This window comes from Rhinatrema bivittatum, chromosome 15, assembly GCF_901001135.1.
Source record: "Rhinatrema bivittatum chromosome 15, aRhiBiv1.1, whole genome shotgun sequence".
NCBI lineage: Eukaryota > Metazoa > Chordata > Amphibia > Gymnophiona > Rhinatrematidae > Rhinatrema > Rhinatrema bivittatum.
Window position 1 is genome coordinate 29,289,576 of NC_042629.1, and position 19,275 is coordinate 29,308,850.

Here is a 19,275-nt window from a genome sequence, read left to right on the forward strand (position 1 = left end):
TGAAGACAAGATGTTAGGATACTGAAGGCTCTCCGCAATCTGAGCAACAAGGGTTCTATGTAAAAGACGCCGATCACCAAGCACAATTTGTACTAATGCAGCCAAGTCAGAAAAACTAGGAGCAAAAGCAAAAAACTATTTAGTATCTTGGAGTGAATGACAATCTCTTTCTCCATCTGCAGGTGTGCTTTATAGGCAGAAGCAATGTTGGGAAATCCTCCCTAATCAAAGCCTTGTTTTCACTGGTTCCTGGCATTGAGGTCAGAGTATCAAAAACACCGGTAAGTCCCATCCAAGCAGCAGGAGCCCTGCTATAATCCAAGGCCATCCTCTCAGTGGAATGCCAAATTCAGGAAATTACTTTGCATGGTATGATTGGTTATTGCAGTGACCCTTGCGTTAAGAATAATCAATATTTATTTATATAAAATTATTTACAGCCCATACCCTCCAAACAGCGCGGGGTGGATTACAACTTCACATACACAGCAATAACTACTCTGATGCTGTTTGCCCTGCTTCAGTTACAAGTAAAGGCATAGAAAGCAGGGAGCAGGATATTAAAGAGCAGTCAAACAGCAGCAGCCTCCCTTCCCCAGCTCAGCTCATCTCAGATGTCACCTTGTCTCTTCGGCCTGTGTGTGCTAATTTTAATCCAGTCTCCACGTGCACTGCTCCGGGTGGTTGGGGAGATCCGTGCCATCAATACAAGGCTGACAGCATTTCTGTGGGAAATACCAGTTCTCAGTAAGACTTTTTTTTTTTTCCTGAAAATTCACAGACGTGCGCACCCTTAATCCCGGCGATGGTTCCAAATTTGATGAAATTTAAAAGGGGGTGGTTTTTGAGAGGGACAGAAAAACCCAGAGGTCCAAAGGGGAGCCAGATAAACCTATCTGGCTGACTTTGGAGGCATATTCAATAGTGAAACTGCACAATTGAACAGAGCCAGCTATCTTAAAATTAGTGGGTTAACTTAGCCGGCTAACTCAACTCCTCCCAGTTACACCCCTAACTTATAGCAGAATGATGAGACGCACAAAGAAAAGGGGCGGGTGAAATTGTGCAGCCAGCGCATCGTGCCAGTGTGGTTTTGTTCGCCGTGGTTGCGGGTGGGCCACACACTTTCACAGCCATGGCGCCACGGGAAAAAGGTGTAGTTATTTCCCACGGTGCTGCCGGCGATAATGTGGAAAACATGATCACCCACAGCGCTGCCAGGCCCCAACCATGCTCCATCCCTACCCACACTCCTCCCCTTCCCATTTAAATAATAACGCCACGATGCGGCCGATATCGCATGCGGCAGGGCCACATCACATTTTGATAAATGACCTTATTAGTTGGCTAACTAGCAGACTAGGATTTAGCAGGCTATGTGCCCAAATATTCATTTAGCTGGCTAACTTCTTAGTTAACCAAGTAAATGCTTTTGAATATGGACCTCCCGCTGTCTAGTTTAAAAAAAAAAAAAGGCACGTTGAATGTCAGGCTTTAGTTTCATACAAGCTTAGAAGTTCAGTTTGGAAGCCTTTAAGTAGAGGGGAGGTTTGTTTGTTTGGTTTTTTTTTTAAATCTTTATTCGCATTTATACCACTCTCTGCCAAAGCACAGAGCAGTTTACAAGTGAAAAAACATTTATAAATTCCAAAACAATAAAAGGATTGTCATGTCGATAAGAACATGTCTAAAAACAAATTAATATTGTTTTATTTATTTAAAGTCTCTTATATACCGATAGCCGTTTGCACATCGCATCGGTTCACAAAGAACAAAAAACTTTTGGGCAGCGCCCTTACATATAACCGGGTCCCTAGGGGGGACATCAAGGGATAGGGATATTGGACATCAATACTATGTACAAACTTTGGATTAAAAAATGGCATCTGTGTGCTTGTAGTAAGAAAAACAGGTAAAAACCCCTAATGTTCGGAATATCAACCTCTTGCTGGTCATAGTACTACAGTATTACCATATAAACCCTAGCTGCAGCCTTTTTAGCACAAAAGACCAGGCCCTTGGCTGACTCATGTGGATGCATGGGTTAGATTGCAGGTGCCAAAGTCTCACTGACATCCCATGCATGTTCTGATTGGCAAGGTGGTCAGATAAACATGAGTGTTCATAGTGATACAAACAATATCATTAAGACTAAGTAATACCTAAAAGCTGCAACATTTTAATGCAAGAATCTTGGCCTACTAAAAACAGTTTCTTCAGTTTGGTTTCCTGTACCCTGAACTGAGTGTGCTGTGAAAATTCAGGTTCTAGCTGTTTCTGCTGTAAATTCCCCAGTTTCGGATAAGTTTGATATCAGACAAGTAGGCCTGGATATCGCTCTGCAAAATGTCCACTCGTTTAGAGTAGAGTTGTTGGTAAAATTGGGTGAAGCGGTCCCGAGTGGCCGCATTCTCCGACACAAGTTCCCCCTTTTCATTTTGGATTTTAAGTATTTGATTAAGACTCATTCTAGCTTTGAGGCGTCTAGCTAGCTACCTCCCTCGTAATATTCTTGTTTTGCTCTATCTAGTTGGTGCGCTTTGGTTCCCACATCTAAGTTTTCTAGGTCTTTCCGTAAACTTTTCATTTGAGAGCATACCTGGGGATCGGGATGACGCTTGTTTCGAATTTCCAATTTACCTAATGAATCGTTCCCCCCGGTCTCCCAGACCATGGAGAGAGATTCGAATTGCTGCGTGGTCTGACCACGTGATCACATCAATACCTGCTTCCTTTACAAAGTTAACCAAAGTTTTATCTACTAAAAACATGTCTATCCTAGAATAGGATCCATGGACCGATGAAAAGAAAGTATAGTCCCTCTCTGAGGTGTGAGTATGGCGCCAAATATCCACCAAGTCCCAATCCCTCCTAAAGTTCCTTAGACTTTTTCTATGTGCCTTAGAGTAAGCGGAGCTGCCCGTACTGGTATCTAAATAAGGACAGCATGGCAAATTAAAATCTCCGCCAACAATCAACATTCTGCCCATTGCCTCATGACTGCAGCGATTTTGTCTATGAAGGGACCCTGACCAGTGTTGGGTGCATAAATATTTACTAACGTATACACTTGGTGACCAATTTAAATTTTTAGGAGCAGGTATCTACCTTCCAGATCCCGAACCACCATCTGCACATCTACTGTCAGATTGTTTGACAAGAAAATGCCAACCCCACTGTATTTACCTTTGACCGTAGCAGCGGCATAATACTGTACTGGAAAATGATGAGAAATCATTAATTTCTCATGCCGTTTTTTTAAGTGTGTTTCTTGACAGAACAGGATATGTTTTAGCAGTGAGGGCATCTTGTAATAGACGTTTGCGTTTTATGATATGTATGTAAGCCCTTAACATTCCATAACACTTTAATTGTTCCCGCCGTATTAGGTAAAACACCCAATACTCTTCAATACAGTACACCATTCAAACAGAATACACAAACCAACCCTCTCCCAAACCATACAGTACTCCCCCCCCCCCCCCCCTACTCTATGAGGAAAGGTCTCTCAGAGCCCCCCTAGGGACCCGAACCCGACCTCTCCTTTTCTGATTTCCATACAGCTATAAAGCCAGCACTTAGATATGTCCAATGCCTGCAGATATAGTCCTAATACATATGAAGTATCAGATGTCCACCAACCTCCAACTGCTAAGAAAGACAACCGTTCTGGGAGTGGCTTAAAATGTTGTCACTTCAACGATTGGGATCAGAAGATGGGGTGGATCCCTCCGAGCTCCGGTGCAGTCTCTTTCCTCCAGATTTCACGCGCTGCCATCGTTGGGGGGTTACCCCTCTGGTCCTGCTCTGCAAACTGCGGATTATCCACTCCGCCTTGTATCATCATCCCAGCATCAGCAAGGATTTTTCTAGCTTCCTCCACAGTCTCGACTCTGGTTGAGGATCCTCTGATGGTGAAGGAGAGTTCAAAAGGGAATAGCCACTTATATCGCACGTCCCCTTGCCGTAGGGCCGTCACAATTTCCTTAAACTCCCTTCGCTTCCTTATTGTGTGGGCAGACAAGTCCTGAAAGACCTCAATGTGGTAACCCTGCCATATAATATCTTTCCGCTTGCGCCCTTACTCTCTTTCTTCCATCTGATACAAGTGGAAGAATACCACTGTGTCTCACGGTTGATTACATCGTGGCTTAGCCAAGCCCAATGCGCTCTAAGAGCATCTCAGGTCGCCCTTCCGGGGGATTATTATCGTAAAGGATTAACTCGCAGATGTCCTTAATCACCACATTACAGTCTAAATATGCAGTTTCTTCAGGCACCCCCCCCCCCCCCCCCGAGCGGTTTTCGAAGTCATCAATCCATGCCCTTAGCTCTATGTTAGACTCCTGCAGGTATTTCCCTTCTTTCTGAAGGGACTCCTGTTGCTCTTCAATGTCGTGGACCCGCTGCTCTGCTGCACCCACGCGGTCTCCCAGCTCCTCATGGGCTTGGTGCAGCTCTGCAATCATCGCCTTAATCTCCTCTTTCATGGATCCCATCTTCGTTTTGAGATCCCCGAACCAGGCTTGAAAATCGCTGCGTGTAAGGGGAGGGGTATCTGCAGCTGATATTAGATACGAGGGCACTTCGCTCACTGGCTCCGACGCGCTCTCGCCGCTATTTTCGCGGGCTTCTCCCTCCTCCAGCGCTGCTTCGGGAGGCCGCAACTTTGCGATGTCAAATGAAAAATGTTTTAAGTCCGCAATTTTCTTTCGGACTGACATCCTGTTGTTTCCCGAGTCCCTTCAACTAGTTTCGGCGCTTAGTTGGAGGTTCTGTGCACTAAACACTGCAATTATTGAGGTCAGTTTTGGGAGCAGGCTCCCTAGGCGGCCATTCAGTGAAGTGACTTCACTTCCTCTCTCCAGGTTCTAGCTGTTTCTATTCTAAAGTTTTTGTAAATATTACTTGCTGGCTTTACTTAACAGTTGTGCTGATAAGTTTACCTACCCCTGGCAGAATTTGTAAGATGTGTAGCATTTTAAAGAAAACAGACAAAATGTGTGTTATTTTTAATGTGTTTCAAATTAAACTATTATACATCACAGACGAGCACAATCATTATACAAACCATAGCAATAAGGTAAATAATAAAATGGTTCTGTTCAAAAGTTTGCATAACCTTGAATGTTTAGGCTGATAAAATACACTCGCCTTGAGATGGCAATGAAGGGTAGGTATCCACACCACTCTCTTGTTTGATTATATACAGACACTAATTACAAATAGTCAATGAGTTTCTTAGCTCTTGAGAAATCTTTGTGCATTTCATCCAGGACTGTACTGAAGCATGGGGAAAGCAAAAGAACTGTCAAAGGATCTGAGAGCAAAAGTAGTTCACCTTTATAAATCTGGAAAAGAATATAAAAAGATATCCAAAGATTTGAAAATGCAATCAGTACTGTTCAAACTCTGATCAAGAAGTGGAACATTATGGGTTCTGTTAATACCAATGCACACCAGGGGTGAGTGCTAAGTAAAGGTTCCACAGTCCAAAGATTCCAAAACAATTTGTAAATCCAAAAATAATTTTATTACTTCTAGCGGCAACTCCACTGTATATATCAACGTGGTTTTAAACCAAAGGGTCCCCCGACACGGACCCGTGTTTCGCAAAGGGCTGCATCGGGGGGGACGCACACAGGGCTTTAAATATATACAGTGGAGTATATATATACAGTGGAGTTGCCGCTAGAAGTAATAAAATTATTTTTGGATTTACAAATTGTTTTGGAATCTTTGGACTGTGGAACCTTTACTTAGCACTCACCCCTGGTGTGCATTTGATTTAGAGTGCTCTGTCGTGCTTGGCGGCTTGTGGACTTATCCTTATACGTGAGCAAATTAAATGGCTGCCAGTGCCGACGACCAAACCTTTAGTTACTCTGATGAGGCTTTTCAAGCTGTTATTGCAGACGCTCCATTCTTCACAGACGCGGCTGAGGATCTTCCTACTATCACCTGGACGGACACCATTAATACACAGAAACATTTAACTAGAGCTGAATTACACGCCTCTACCCTGACTGAATACTGCAGAGCCAGAAGGATACCTCGCGGTTTAAGGGTACAAAAAGAACCAAGACTGCACGCTGATAATCCGGCTTTTATTGAACGATGGAACAAGATATTGAACAAATGTTCCTTTGACTTGATGTTATTGATCATCGAGACCACAAAGGAGATTTTGATTCCCTTAAAGACTGAAGTGGAAGCGAGTATCCAGACCATTCGATCCAGTGCCATTTCTTTGGACTTATTTGAACAACAACACACTGAGTTTATTGAAAATTTGGAAAAATACAGGAAAGAATTAAAGGCAGCGAAATACAAGAAATTTCAGAGAGACATCACAGATTACACTAAGGGTTACGTGTATCAATGGCTGAATCCAAATCGGATCCAAAAAAAGACAGTAACCTTCGCTCAATCGTCCTTGGACGAGTCCTCGGGGGAAGATGTATTGCAGCCAAACCCTCGTTCAAATCAGACCTCACATACCGGCACTACAACCTCTGGACATTACTCTTCTATAGCTGCCTCTTTTTTAGACTCGGGACAGGTACCCCGCAGCAACAGAGGGTCCAGATCCCGAGGACGTTCGCTGACGACTCAACGCTCTACCAGAGTCACCCGACAACAACCGGACCCCTGGCAGTAGAATCTGACTTAGTTTTCAACTTATCTTCACGGACTTTGTCTGAAATTGAATTGAGAGCACTGTCTAGGGGACTGTCATTTGTGCCCACCATTCGCAATGATCCATTTAATTTACAAATACACCTACAGAGGTTCTTTAGGTTGTTAAAATTAAAATTGTTTTTTTAGAATACTCAATCCCCTCCCGATGGGTCTCTGGTCATGGTAAAATCGAAATGGGTCCCTCCAGGCCCTGTTGACCCGATGTTGACAGTCTTTGAAAAATTGATACAACGTGACATCCACCTCCTCTCCCAATCACGTCAGCATATGCGATATAATCTTACTAAGGATGAAAGTTTTTCACTGTCTTCGTTAGCAGTAGATTCTACAGTAGTTATTAAATCCGCTGACAAGGGGGGCGGGGTGGTTATCATGGACTGTATCAATTATAGATCCGAGGTTTGCCGCCAATTGAATGATTCTACATTTTACTTGCCTTTACAGTCTGATCCTACAGATTTATTGAAAAACGATATTTCGATCATAGTGCAAGATGCATTAACCAATCGGTACATTACTCAACGAGAGGCGAATTTACTTACTGCTCCGTTTCCCATTGTTCCTGTGTTCTACGTACTGCCCAAAATTCATAAATCTTTAGTAAATCCACCGGGACGTCCGATCGTATCCGGGATTGGATCGGTACTGGAACCCCTTTCTAAATTTGTGGACATTTTTTTGAGACCTACAGTTCCGCACATTAAATCGTTTGTTCGCGACTCAGCTCACCTTATCACTTTGTTAAATGATTTACAGGTTCCAGCTTCATGCTTGCTAGTGACATTGGACATTACTTCACTTTATTCCAATATCCCCCAGCAGGAAGCACTAACGATTATTGAGGCCGTCCTCAATAAACAGCCTGCACCCCATCGAGTCCCTACAACATTTCTGATGCAACTCACCACTCTAGCACTTACCAAAAATTACTTCCGCTTTGAAAACCAGTTCTATCAACAAGTCAAAGGTACTGCGATGGGGGCTACAATGGCCCCCAGTCTAGCATGCCTGTACGTGGCCCACTTTGAGGAAACTCACATCTACCCTTCCCCCTGGCAAGAGTTTATACATGCATGGTTTCGGTACATTGACGACGTTCTGCTGATTTGGTTAGGGACTGAGGTTCAGTTTTTCATGTTTTTAGACTGGCTGAATCTTTGTAATCCACACCTTCAGTTTAGCTCCAATTTACACCACACGCGAATTTCATTTCTAGATATGCTTATTATGATAGATAATGGGTCCTTCACGACATCAATTTACAGGAAAGACACTGACCGCAACACTATCCTTAAATTCGATAGTTGCCATCCGAGAATTCTTAAGACCAATATCCCTACAGGTCAGTTCCTCCGTTTACGGAGGCTCTGTTCCTCTAGGGTTGAGTATATGGATAAAGCTAAGGAGATGTTGCTCCGGTTTAGACAGAGGGGGTACCCCTTAAAAATTTTGAAACGTGCCTATAAAAGAGCTTTAAATGTTAATCGAGACCTTTTGTTTTTGCCGACACAGAAAGATACAGATAAAATGGTTAATTGTATTTTACCTTTTTCTCTTTTGAGTCATGATATTGCATCGATTGTCCGAAAACATTGGTCAGCCTTGTCATTTTCAAACCTATTTCAAAGCTCTTTACGTTTTACATACCGTAGAGGTAGGAATCTTAGAGACATCCTAACTCATTCGGATTTTTCACAGAGTACACGAAAATTCACGCAGGGTGAACATACCCCATGTGGGACCTGTTCCGTCTGTAAACACACCTCTCGGATGTCCAATTTTATTGACCCTAGCTCAGGTAAGTTGTTCACGCTTTTTGATTTTTCTGATTGTAGCTCCACGGGAGTAATTTATGTTATACGTTGCCCCTGTGATAAGTTATATATTGGAAAAACTAATAGACAAATCAGGACTAGAATTATAGAGCACCGCTCAAATATAAAACATTCACGTACATTAGCCCCCCTGGTGGATCACTGGATAACCTCATCCCACACAATCTCCGATTTATTCTTCTTTGTATTAGAAGTGATTGCTCCCCTTCCTAGAGGGGGTGATTTTGACACCTATCTGATCCGTTGTGAACAACGGTGGATTCATCGGTTAAACACTGTTGCTCCAGCAGGTCTCAACAAAGAAATTGAATGGGTTCATTTTATCTGATTGTTTAGCTGCTTGCTGATTGGACAAAGAATTCTGTGTTCGGATTGGTGGAGGGATAGCCTCAGCTGATTGGTCTGTGAATGCTTTTGGCGCCTTTTCATTTGTTTAAAGCTCCATGTTTAATGACATACAACGCGCTCCCTGTCACTCGTCTTTGTACATTTCAACTTGGTAAGTAAATGTAAATGTTTTATATTTTTTTGGATTTATGTACGGCATTGGCATGCATTCTCTGACACAGTCCTATTTTTAACTTTCTGTTTACAGAATATATTTAAAGCCCTGTGTGCGTCCCCCCCGATGCAGCCCTTTGCGAAACACGGGTCCGTGTCGGGGGACCCTTTGGTTTAAAACCACGTTGATATATACAGTGGAGTTGCCGCTAGAAGTAATAAAATTATTTTTGGATTTACAAATTGTTTTGGAATCTTTGGACTGTGGAACCTTTACTTAGCACTCACCCCTGGTGTGCATTTGATTTAGAGTGCTCTGTCGTGCTTGGCGGCTTGTGTTCTGTTAATACCAAGCCATGGTCAGGTAGACCAAGAAAACAACTGCCAGGACAATATGTCTGGATTCAAGTAAAAACCCACGAGCACCTTCTACTGAAATACAGGCTTCTTGAAACAAAGTGGTGTGGGTGTTTCAGCATGCACAATAAGGAGATGCTTGAACAAAAATGGGCTGCATGGCAGAATTGCCAGAAAAAAAAGCCATCGCTGCACCAATGCCACACAACAGCCCACTTACAGTACACCAAACAGCAGCTAGAGAAGCTTCAAAACTTCTGGAACAAAATAATTTGGAGTGATGAGACCAAAATAGAACTTGATGGTCACAACCATAAACTATCCATGAAGCATGGAGGTGGATCTCTGCTGTTTGGGAGTGGTATGAGCTACAAAAGGGAACTTAGTCAAAATTTAATGGCAGGATGAATACAGCATCTTATCAGAAAATATTGGAGGTAATTTTCATTCATCAGCCAGAAAGCTGCAGATGGGGCGCACTTGAAGTTTCCAACATGACAATGATCTGAAACGTAAGCCCAAGTCGATCTATCAGCGACTGCAGCAAGAAAGTGAAGGTTCTAGAGTGACCGTCACATTCTCCTGACCTCAGCATCTTTGAGCCACTTTAGAGAGAACTCAAACAGGCAGTTCATGCTCAACAAGCAAAGAATTTACAGGATGTGGAGGCTTTTTGTCAAGAGGAATGGGCAGCTTTACCCCATGAGAAAATAAAGGGCCTCATTCACAGCTGTCACAAAAGACTGCAAGCCGTTGATGCAAAAGGGGGCAGGGCATGATAGTAAGAACTAAGGGTATGTAAGCTTTTGAACAGGACCATTTTATTATTTCCTTTGTTTCTATGGTTTGTTTAATGATTGTGCTATTCTGTGATGCATAAAATAGTTTAACTTGAAACACATTAAAAGTAAGGCATGTTTTGTCTGATCACTCATGTTTTCTTAAAATGCTACACATCTTTCAAATTCTGCCAGAGGTGTATAAACTTAGGACTACAACTGTACTTTGCAGGAAATGCTGATAGGGTCCTTAGCTTCTTCAGCCTAAGGTTATTAGGGAAGCACAGTATGATACGCTATTGCTGAAACCATTAGCTCCACTGTTAAGTCATAAATATCTCAAAACTGTAGCTTTAGGATATATTCATCCTTACCCCCATACAGTATCACTGTGGAGATAATAAAAGTGACTTATTGGCCACAGGAGTATACCCGCTCGTGCTGCTGCTGGTGAAGGGCACAGGTAAAGCTGAAACCCTTCCATTCCTTCAGCCACAGGACCAGTGAGAAGTGAAAATTCAGCCTTCCACCGATCATGAGATGGTGGCAGGGAGAGCTCACCATTGTTAGCAGGGTGGGCATGACTAGAGGGGCAGGCTATTCATGGAGCTAGCCTTCCAAGGATGGGCATGTTAGTTTCTGGTGATAACTGCCAGGGCTGTACCTGTTCTGTGAGAGAATCTTGCAGGGTTGTCTATGATCTACCTATTCTGCGGTCTGTTTCTACTGTTTTCAGTCTAGCATCTTTCATAAGCAATATTCAGAAACAATTTTTTTTTTTAAATATTTGAGCACCTGATGGATAAGTACCTGTGAAAAGTAACTTTGTTGTATCTCTAGGGTCAGACCAGGAAAATGAACTTCTTTAAAGTGGGGAAATCATTTACCGTAGTGGATATGCCAGGCTATGGCTACAGAGCCCCAGAAGATTATGTTGAAATGGTGGAGGCTTATCTCGAGACAAGAGAGAAGTAAGTAAGAGACATGCCAGGACTTGTTCCACTTATTGAAACGTACTGAAGAATTAAATCACTATATACCAATGATCAGCCCAGACATCCTGCGGAAATGTATGTGAGAGATGAGAACATTTTCTTTCTGTTATTAAATAACTGATTACATACACTGTTTTCAGCGATAGAATGAAGGGTTACTTGGTGGCTTAATCCTGGACCTATATTTACAGATGCTAAAGTGGTTTTCAAAGCTTGCAGGAGCTTCCCTCTGATTTCCAGCCTCCAGGAGTTTGGAACCGTCTGTAGAAAAAGATCAGTGACACCTTCCATAAAACAAAATACATACTGCCCCACCCCCAGCCATCTCTGGAGGAATGTGGTAATCAAATCAGCTTTTGTCACCCTTACTGCCACAATATTTCTGTGTTCTCTGCCAACCCTTCTCATCAGGTGGAAGGCTTCAATGGTCTACATTTCCAGCATAGGATTCTGATTTGGACGCACATCCTTGAAAATGAGATCACATGTTAGTAAAAGGCATAAAGAAGGACCAAGGAGCTGAACTGACACTTATTTATTTTAAAAATTTGTATGCCGCTCCATCCTATTTTCTGGACAGCTGAGAGACTGGCCAAACCAGGGCTTTCTTCCTTGGAAGGGGATTTAATTACTTTGTATAAATTATGTCTGTGAATATAGCAGAGTTAATTACCTGTAACAGGTGTTCTCAGAGGACAGCAGGACGTTAGTCCTCACACATGGGCAACATCTTCCGATGGCGCCCTGTTATGGAATTCTAATGTCAAAGTTGCTAGAACTTTGACTAAGCACAGTGAGTATACCCTATACCATGCATCCACGCAGGGTCCTTTCTCCAGTCTTGTACTATATAATTATAATTAAAACAAAAAAATAGGAGAAACCCAACTCCGCCGGGTGGTGGACAGGTTTCGTGAGGACTGACATCCTGCTGTTCTATGAGAACACCTGTTACAGGTAAGCAGGATGGAAGTCCTCACACATGGGTGAAGCCCTAGCTCTAGACTGCTCCCCAACACAAAAGGAGACCAATAGACACCCAACCAAGTGCCAACAGGCCCAGCAACAATGGTGCTGTTGGTAATAGAGGGGGAGACAGCCTGAACCCAAACAGACCCTAAGTGGGGAGAGTTGGGTTCTAAAGGACAGACTGGCCAAACCTACTGTCACTTCTTCCAACCCTATCCAGACAATAATGAGATGTGAATGGGTGGAGAGAACTCCATGTCGCACTCTTAAAGATCTCTTTCACGGGAACGGCTCTGAAGTGGGCCCCAGGTGCTGCCATGGCTCTGACAGAAAGAGCCTTGACATGACCTCCAAGATGCAGTCCCTGTTTGGGCATAACAGAAGGAGATGCAAGCTGCTAGCCAATTGGACAGTGTCTGTTTGGCAACGGTAATGCCCAGCCTATTCCTATCAAAAGAAATAAAAAGTTGGGTGGATTGTCTAAGGGCTTCTGTCCGCTCCAGCTAGAAGGCTACAGTCCAGTGCTCGTTCACCTTGGTGCGAACGGGGCCTGTGGATCAACTTAGATTTCAAACTGATGTAAAGGATTTCAGGGAGCAGTTAAAGTCAGTTCCGTTCAGGGAAGCATTTGATTGCTGGGTAAGTTTTACATTTGTCTTTAAGTTATGTTTGGTATATGCTGTATAAATTTGGATTTGTTCTTAATCCACACCAAATGACGTGTAGAGTGGAGGGAGCAGAAATATAAGCTTTTGAATAAATAAAATAAATTTTGGTGGAAAGATATTGGCGTAGTCGGGTTCTAAGGAAGTGCTGATTTGGGCACTGAACCTCAGTTCTGTAACCCTGCCTCCTGCCCAGGCATTCCCCTTTGATTGGAGTTCTGCCGACCTTGAACAGTTTGCAGAAATCATAGATATACTTACAGGATCCCTAATGCTATTTTGCAAGGCCCAATCAGGCTGTCTCTGATCTCATTCAGAAGCAGATGAGGAACTGTTTGAAGAACTTAACGTGTTCAAGTGACAGAGGATGAGCAGCACCGCTCATTGGGCATGCTTCTGAAGTACAGTACACAGAGGCTATAGATTGATTTTAAGAACCAAACTAATGAAACTGGAAAAAGTACGAAAGATTAGAGTAGGTATACTGTTACTTAGTGAGGGCACTATGGCTGATTTTGAGGTTTGCAGTCCTTATGCACTAACTCAGGAGCTCTTATAAATCACTGTAATCCTCTCTCTCTCTTCCATGTAGTTTAAAAAGAACATTCTTACTGGTGGATGGCTCTGTGGGAATCCAAAAAGCAGATATGATAGCTGTCAACATGTGTGAAGAATATGGAATCCCTTATGTTGTAAGTAACTCTCTGTTCCCTGTACGTACCGGATCAGTCCAGACTCCTGGGTTTTGCCTCCGCACCAGCAGATGGAGACAGAGCAAGATTTGACTGGCTCTGCCCTATATACCAGGGTGCCACCCACAGTCAGTCAGTATTACTCTGTCTCCAGCAGATGGTCCGGGGGCTCCAGTCAGTCTGATTTAAAAAAAAAAAAAAAAAAAAAAAGGGGAGTTAGCTATCTAAATGGACATACCATGGCCCTGCCTTAACATTTATTTATTTGAGTGTTTTATATACCGTCATTCCATGTGAAAAAAAACTAGTTCACAACGGTGTTCAGGGTTGGCACTCACAAATGTAAGATGAGTTACAAAAGGTAGGCATGCCCACAGACAAACAAGGTAAACATACTAAACTAAGGGTGTACTACATAGGCAGACATAATATGTCACTGTGGCCAGATAAAAAGGGGGGGATGGTTGAGAGAAAAGGGAGTATAGTTTGACAAACTTTGGATGTCTGAGTCAAGGTGAATTGGCTGAATCAGACAAACTGTAAGCAAGTTATTTACATAGCTAATTAGAAAACAATCAGTGATCTAACACAGTCCCTGCTTCTTTCCAGGGTGGAGTGGAGAAGTGGCCTAGTAGTTGGAGCAGAGGGCTACAAACTAGGGTTCATATCCCACTGCTGCTCCTTGTGACCTTGGGCAAGTCACTTTACCCTGCATTGCCTCCGGCACAGACTTGGGGTCTGATTCCTCAAGGTCTTTTCCCATAGACCCAGAATGGGAGGGAGCTTTAGTGAATCAGCAGCTGAGATTGTAAGCACTTTGGCAATAGGGGAATGCCTACATTACTTGAATATAATTCTCTTTGAAATGCTGAGAAGCAGAATATAAATCAAATAAATTCCAGTGCTAACAAAGATTGATAGCAGTGATACATTTATGGAAAGTCAGATTTGTTCACACTAAGGCAACAGGGAAACTGGGCAGCTCAGAGGACTGGCACAAGCTCTCTCTCTCTCTAGGACACCACTTCAAAGCCTGCTCAGGGTCATAGGCAAAAGTCAAAGTGAGCTAGTGTAATGGCCAGTGTGAAAGGCGTCCATTGGCTCTGTCCAGTTACCGCTTGTCGTCATGCTGTAAACTCTCACTACAGTTTGGCACTGAATGGCAGCCTCAGAAAAGAGACCAAAGATGGAGACTTGATGACCCTTCCACTCTAGAGGTGGTTGCTGCAGAGGAAAGAGTAGAAGCAGATTTTCAGGATAGGGGGGAGCAGCTTTGAGTACTGCACCCTGTGCTGTATGGGTGCAGACCATACTTACTTATTCTTTGGTGGGGCTTCCACGGATGCTGCCTGTGATGAGGTTTCATGTGTGAAAGGACAATTTGCATTATATCTGTTCCATTTACTGCAACCACTGTGGTCAGGGCTGGTTTGGGTGGGGGTAGCAGGGCAAAGGGGGCCCCCTTTGCAAAGTTGAAGAATGTCACAGAGGCAGAGCTTCAGGGAGCCTGCCGAGCAGCTGATCCCACTCCGTTTCTGCCCTAGCTTCCAGAATGGCCAACACTGGCCTTGATTTTGGATTCTCTCAGAACTGCTAAATTCCCTTTGGGGGGAAAAAAAAAAACCCCGCCAAAAAGACAGATGCACTTTGAGCAGTATATTTGCAAGAATACTTATTGAGTTGCAATGTGTGAATGATATAGCATTCTGGTATTATTTTTTTCTCAACTGTCCGTGTCTGCTGACCTGATTCAGTTTGTGGTCACCAAAATTGATCGGCCCCCCAAAGGTGAGCTCCTGAAACAGCTGCTGCAGATCCAGGACTTTGTGAAGAAGCAAACACAAGGCTGCTTCCCTCAGCTTTTTCTTGTCAGGTAACCAAGCTGCTGGCTGTAGCTGGGAGGGGGCAACTGGTGCACTTGTATAGATCAGAGTAGTTTTTGTGGTCTCAAGTTTGGAATTAAAATACACTGATAATTTAAATGGTGGAAGCTAAGAGATCAGGGGGTGTTACTCAGTACTTAAAAGATCTGGGACACAGGTCCTTTCACTAACACCCCCCCCCCCCCTCCCAATGTTGCTAAATACATTGAACAATGGCAATTACTTCCAATTACCTAATGTAATTTTAGAAGATTGTATCTCCTCCTGCGAGAACAAAACAAGCCAGATGGCTACAGATGTTTACAGCTGCCTAGCCCACCTAAGCAGATGAGCAGCACTGGAAGCCGGGTGCTTCTCCAGCACTGGAAGCCGGGTGCTTCTCTCTGGCGCCTCCTACCACTGATTCCTCGCTCCTGCGCCCTACATGGGTTCAAAGACCTGATTGAGACAAGCAGGAGAAAGGCTGGGCTCAACGGCCCAAGAGTGCTGGTGCTATTCTTATACTAGCTGGGGCACACAATTTAAAAAATTATTCATTTGTAATAGATTTTACATGAAAAATAGGAAATTCAAAAGTATAACTGAGGTAAAAATGTGTATTATATTGGCACCACAGCAGTGCATGCAAACCAGAAAACCCTGCCAAAAAAACCACACACACTTCAAACCCATACGATATTAGGCCAATTGTAAAGCATGTTGGGTGTGGGTTTGGTCCTCCAGAAAGTCATTAGTTAACAGAATTACAATACAGTAAATATCCCATACCAAAATGGCACTAACTGCCAGCTCAAAACAGTAACAATCCTACCCATGAAGAGTCAGCACTGTAAATATTCCAGCAGACCCTAAAATACCTAATAAAGCTCCTATTAGAAAAACATAAGCTAAGCTGCTATAGATCCCTATCCAGAAACTGCATACTAAACAGAATACTTCCCTTCAGTCACACATGCAGAACACAGACAGACCCTCAGAGAATAAAGTGATCATAAAGTTTAAATAAAAACATGCAGATAGAAATTGAATTATAAACTGCAAGAAGCCTGACTTTGTATACAGTGCAACAATGGAAAAAAAGTGGAAATACTACCATTCCTCATAAAACAATAAAATCAAGAAATATAAAACAGTAGAACCATATTAGTAAAAAGAATATTTAAAAAGTTCACAGAAATCCAAAAACTTAAAAAAAAAAAAACAACTCGTAAAAATGTTTAAAAATTTCTCAAACAGCAGACACATCGAATAAAATCCAATGGATAAAACAAAAAAAAATCCCCTACTCTCCATACCTGAGAACATTTGATTTCCAGTCACTGAGATTTTCATGGATTAGTGGGGTAGGAGAGGCGGAGAAACTTTCTCCTCTCAGACATGCACCGAAGCTTTCCTCTCTCTCTCTCACGCACACTCTTCCCTTTCTCATATGAGCTCATGTGAATTTTGACACTCCTCCCCCAGCTTATCTCCTTGACATGCTTGAAAAGGGGGTGTCAAGCCTTGGTGGGGATGGAAAAGAGAGAACTAATCTTCCATCCCACTGAAGCTAGACACCCCCTCAGTCTATCCTGACTTGTGCAGGAAGAGAAAATAGGAACTGCTGCTTTCTGCTTCTAACCTGCACAGCCGAGCTTCCTCTTTAGGCTCCTCGCAGGGAGACCAGGTGTGCAGGGCACTAGGACTGGGGTGAAATTTGGCTAAGGGCATCCTGAACCCTACCAGGCAGGCGGAAGAGTGTTGGTACGTCAAGTTGTGAATAGGTTATGCAGGACAGATTGGCCAAAGATGGAATCTTGTCTTCCGGCCTTGTCCAAGCAATAGTGGGCTGTAAAGGTATGGAGAGAACTCCAAGTGGCAGCCCTGCAAATGTCAGGAAGCGGCACCGATCGTAGGTGTGCTACTGAAGTGGCCATGGCCTTCACAGAGTGTGCTTTAACACTGTCTTGAAGTGGAATGCCTGCTTGCTGACAGCAGAAGGATATGCAGTCCGCTAACCAGGAGGAGAGAGTCTGCTTACCCACAGGTTGCCCCAATTTAATGAATGGAAAGAGACAAACAATTGAGTGCTTTTCCTGTGGGCAGCTGTACGGTCTAGGTAGAACGCTAGAGCCCGTTTACAGTCAAGGGTATGCAGAGTCTGCTCTCCTGGATTGGAATGGGGCCTGGGAAAAAAGGTAGGTAGTATAATGGATTGATTGAGATGAAACTCTGATACTACCTTAGCCTAGAACTTAGGGTGAGTGCAGAGTACTGCCCGGTCCTGCAGAAGTTTAGTGTAAGGCGGATATGTAACTACGGCCTGTAACTCACTAACTCTGCGAGCCGAAGTGATTGCCAAAAGGAAAATCACTTTCCTTGTGAGATAGCAAAGTTCACAGGATTGGAGAGGCTCGAATGGTGGTCTCATGAGCCGACCCAAAACCAGGTTGAGGTCCCAAGAAGGGGCTGGAGGACGCAGTGGAGGCTTGAGGTGAAGCAAGCCCTTCAGAAAACGTGTTACAAGGGGTTGTACTGATATGAGAACATCCCCGACACCTTTATGGAAGGCGTCCACCGCACTAACATGCATTCTGATGGAGGAAGTTTTTAGACCTGAGACTGACAAGTGCCAGAGATAGTCCAGAAACTTCGTGATTGGACAGGTAAAGGGGTCAAGGGATTGAGAAAAGCACCATGAATGAAACCTGTTCCATTTGTAAAGGTAGGATTTTCTCATGGAAGGCTTCTGTGAAGCAATCAGGACATGGGAAACTGATTCAGAAAGGTTAAGTGGCTGAAGGATTAACCTTTCAACATCCATGCCGTCAGGGACAAGGCTTGAAGATTGGGGTGGCGCAGGCACCAGTCGTTTTGAGTGATCAGAAGTGGGTCATTTCCCAAGGGAATGTGCCTGCGAATGGAGAGATCCTGAAGTATTGGAAACCACACTTGGCGTGGTCAGTGAGGTGCTATCAAGATCATGGTTCCCTTGTCCTGACATAACTTCACGAGAGTCTTTGAGAGAAGTGGAAGTGGAGGGAATGCATATAGGAGACCGGTTGCCCATGAGAGGGAGAACTCATCTCTTGGCTGATAGTGTTGGCTGAGAGAGAGCAGAAGTTCTCTACTTTGCAGTTTTGAGGTGACGTAAAGAGGTCTATTTGAGGGTAATCCCATTGTTGGAAGATCGAGCCCGCTATTGAGGGGTTGAGAGACCATTCGTGCGGTTGAAAGGTGCGCCTTAGCTTGTCTGCCAACACATTGTCCACTCCCGGCAAGTAGGTGGCCCTGAGGTACATTGAGTGGGAGAGGGCCTCCTCCCAGATCTGCGCAGCTTCCTGACAAAGGAGGTAGGAGCCCGTGCCTCCTTGTTTGTTGATGTACCACATGGCCACCTGGTTGTCTATCTGAATCAGGATGACTTGGTTGGAAAGGCGATCCTGAAATATTCTGAGAGCATATCTGATTGCTCGAAGCTCCAGGAAATTGATTTTGTGTTTGGCTTCCTTGTGTCTGCAGATTGGCCATATGGGCTCCCCAGCCAATGTTGGAAGCATCAGTGGTGAGAGTTATTTGAGGGTCTGGCGCCTGGAAGGACAAGCCTTGGAGGAGATTGATCTGATTTTTCCAGCAGGCGAGAGACTGATGGAGTGAGTCAGTGATGTGAACAATGGTCGACAGGGGCTGAATACATTGAGTCCATTGTGACCTTAGAGTCCACTGCATGACTCTCATGGCTAGGTGGGCCATTGGGGTGACCTGAACTGAGGACGCCATGTGACCCAGTAGGATGAGAAAGCGACGTGCAGTGCTGAGACTGCAGCTGGTGTGCGAGAGAGACGAGAGTGAGAGCTTGTTGTCGAGGTAGAAAAACTTTTGCCTGCAATGTGTCCAAGTCTGCCCCTGTGAATGATA

At 43.9% G+C, this 19,275-nt stretch overlaps 1 protein-coding gene across 2 annotated transcripts in view; it reads left to right on the forward strand.

The window, feature by feature from the left end:
• Positions 1–19,275, forward strand: part of GTPBP8 (GTP binding protein 8 (putative)) — a 34,750-nt gene that overhangs the window by 7,141 nt on the left and 8,334 nt on the right. For both annotated transcript variants that reach the window (XM_029578245.1, XM_029578246.1), the window contains 4 exons: positions 183–281; positions 11,015–11,145; positions 13,396–13,495; positions 15,250–15,368. In XM_029578245.1, the coding sequence (XP_029434105.1) occupies positions 183–281; positions 11,015–11,145; positions 13,396–13,495; positions 15,250–15,368 (449 nt within the window). The remainder of the gene's footprint in view (positions 1–182; positions 282–11,014; positions 11,146–13,395; positions 13,496–15,249; positions 15,369–19,275) is intronic.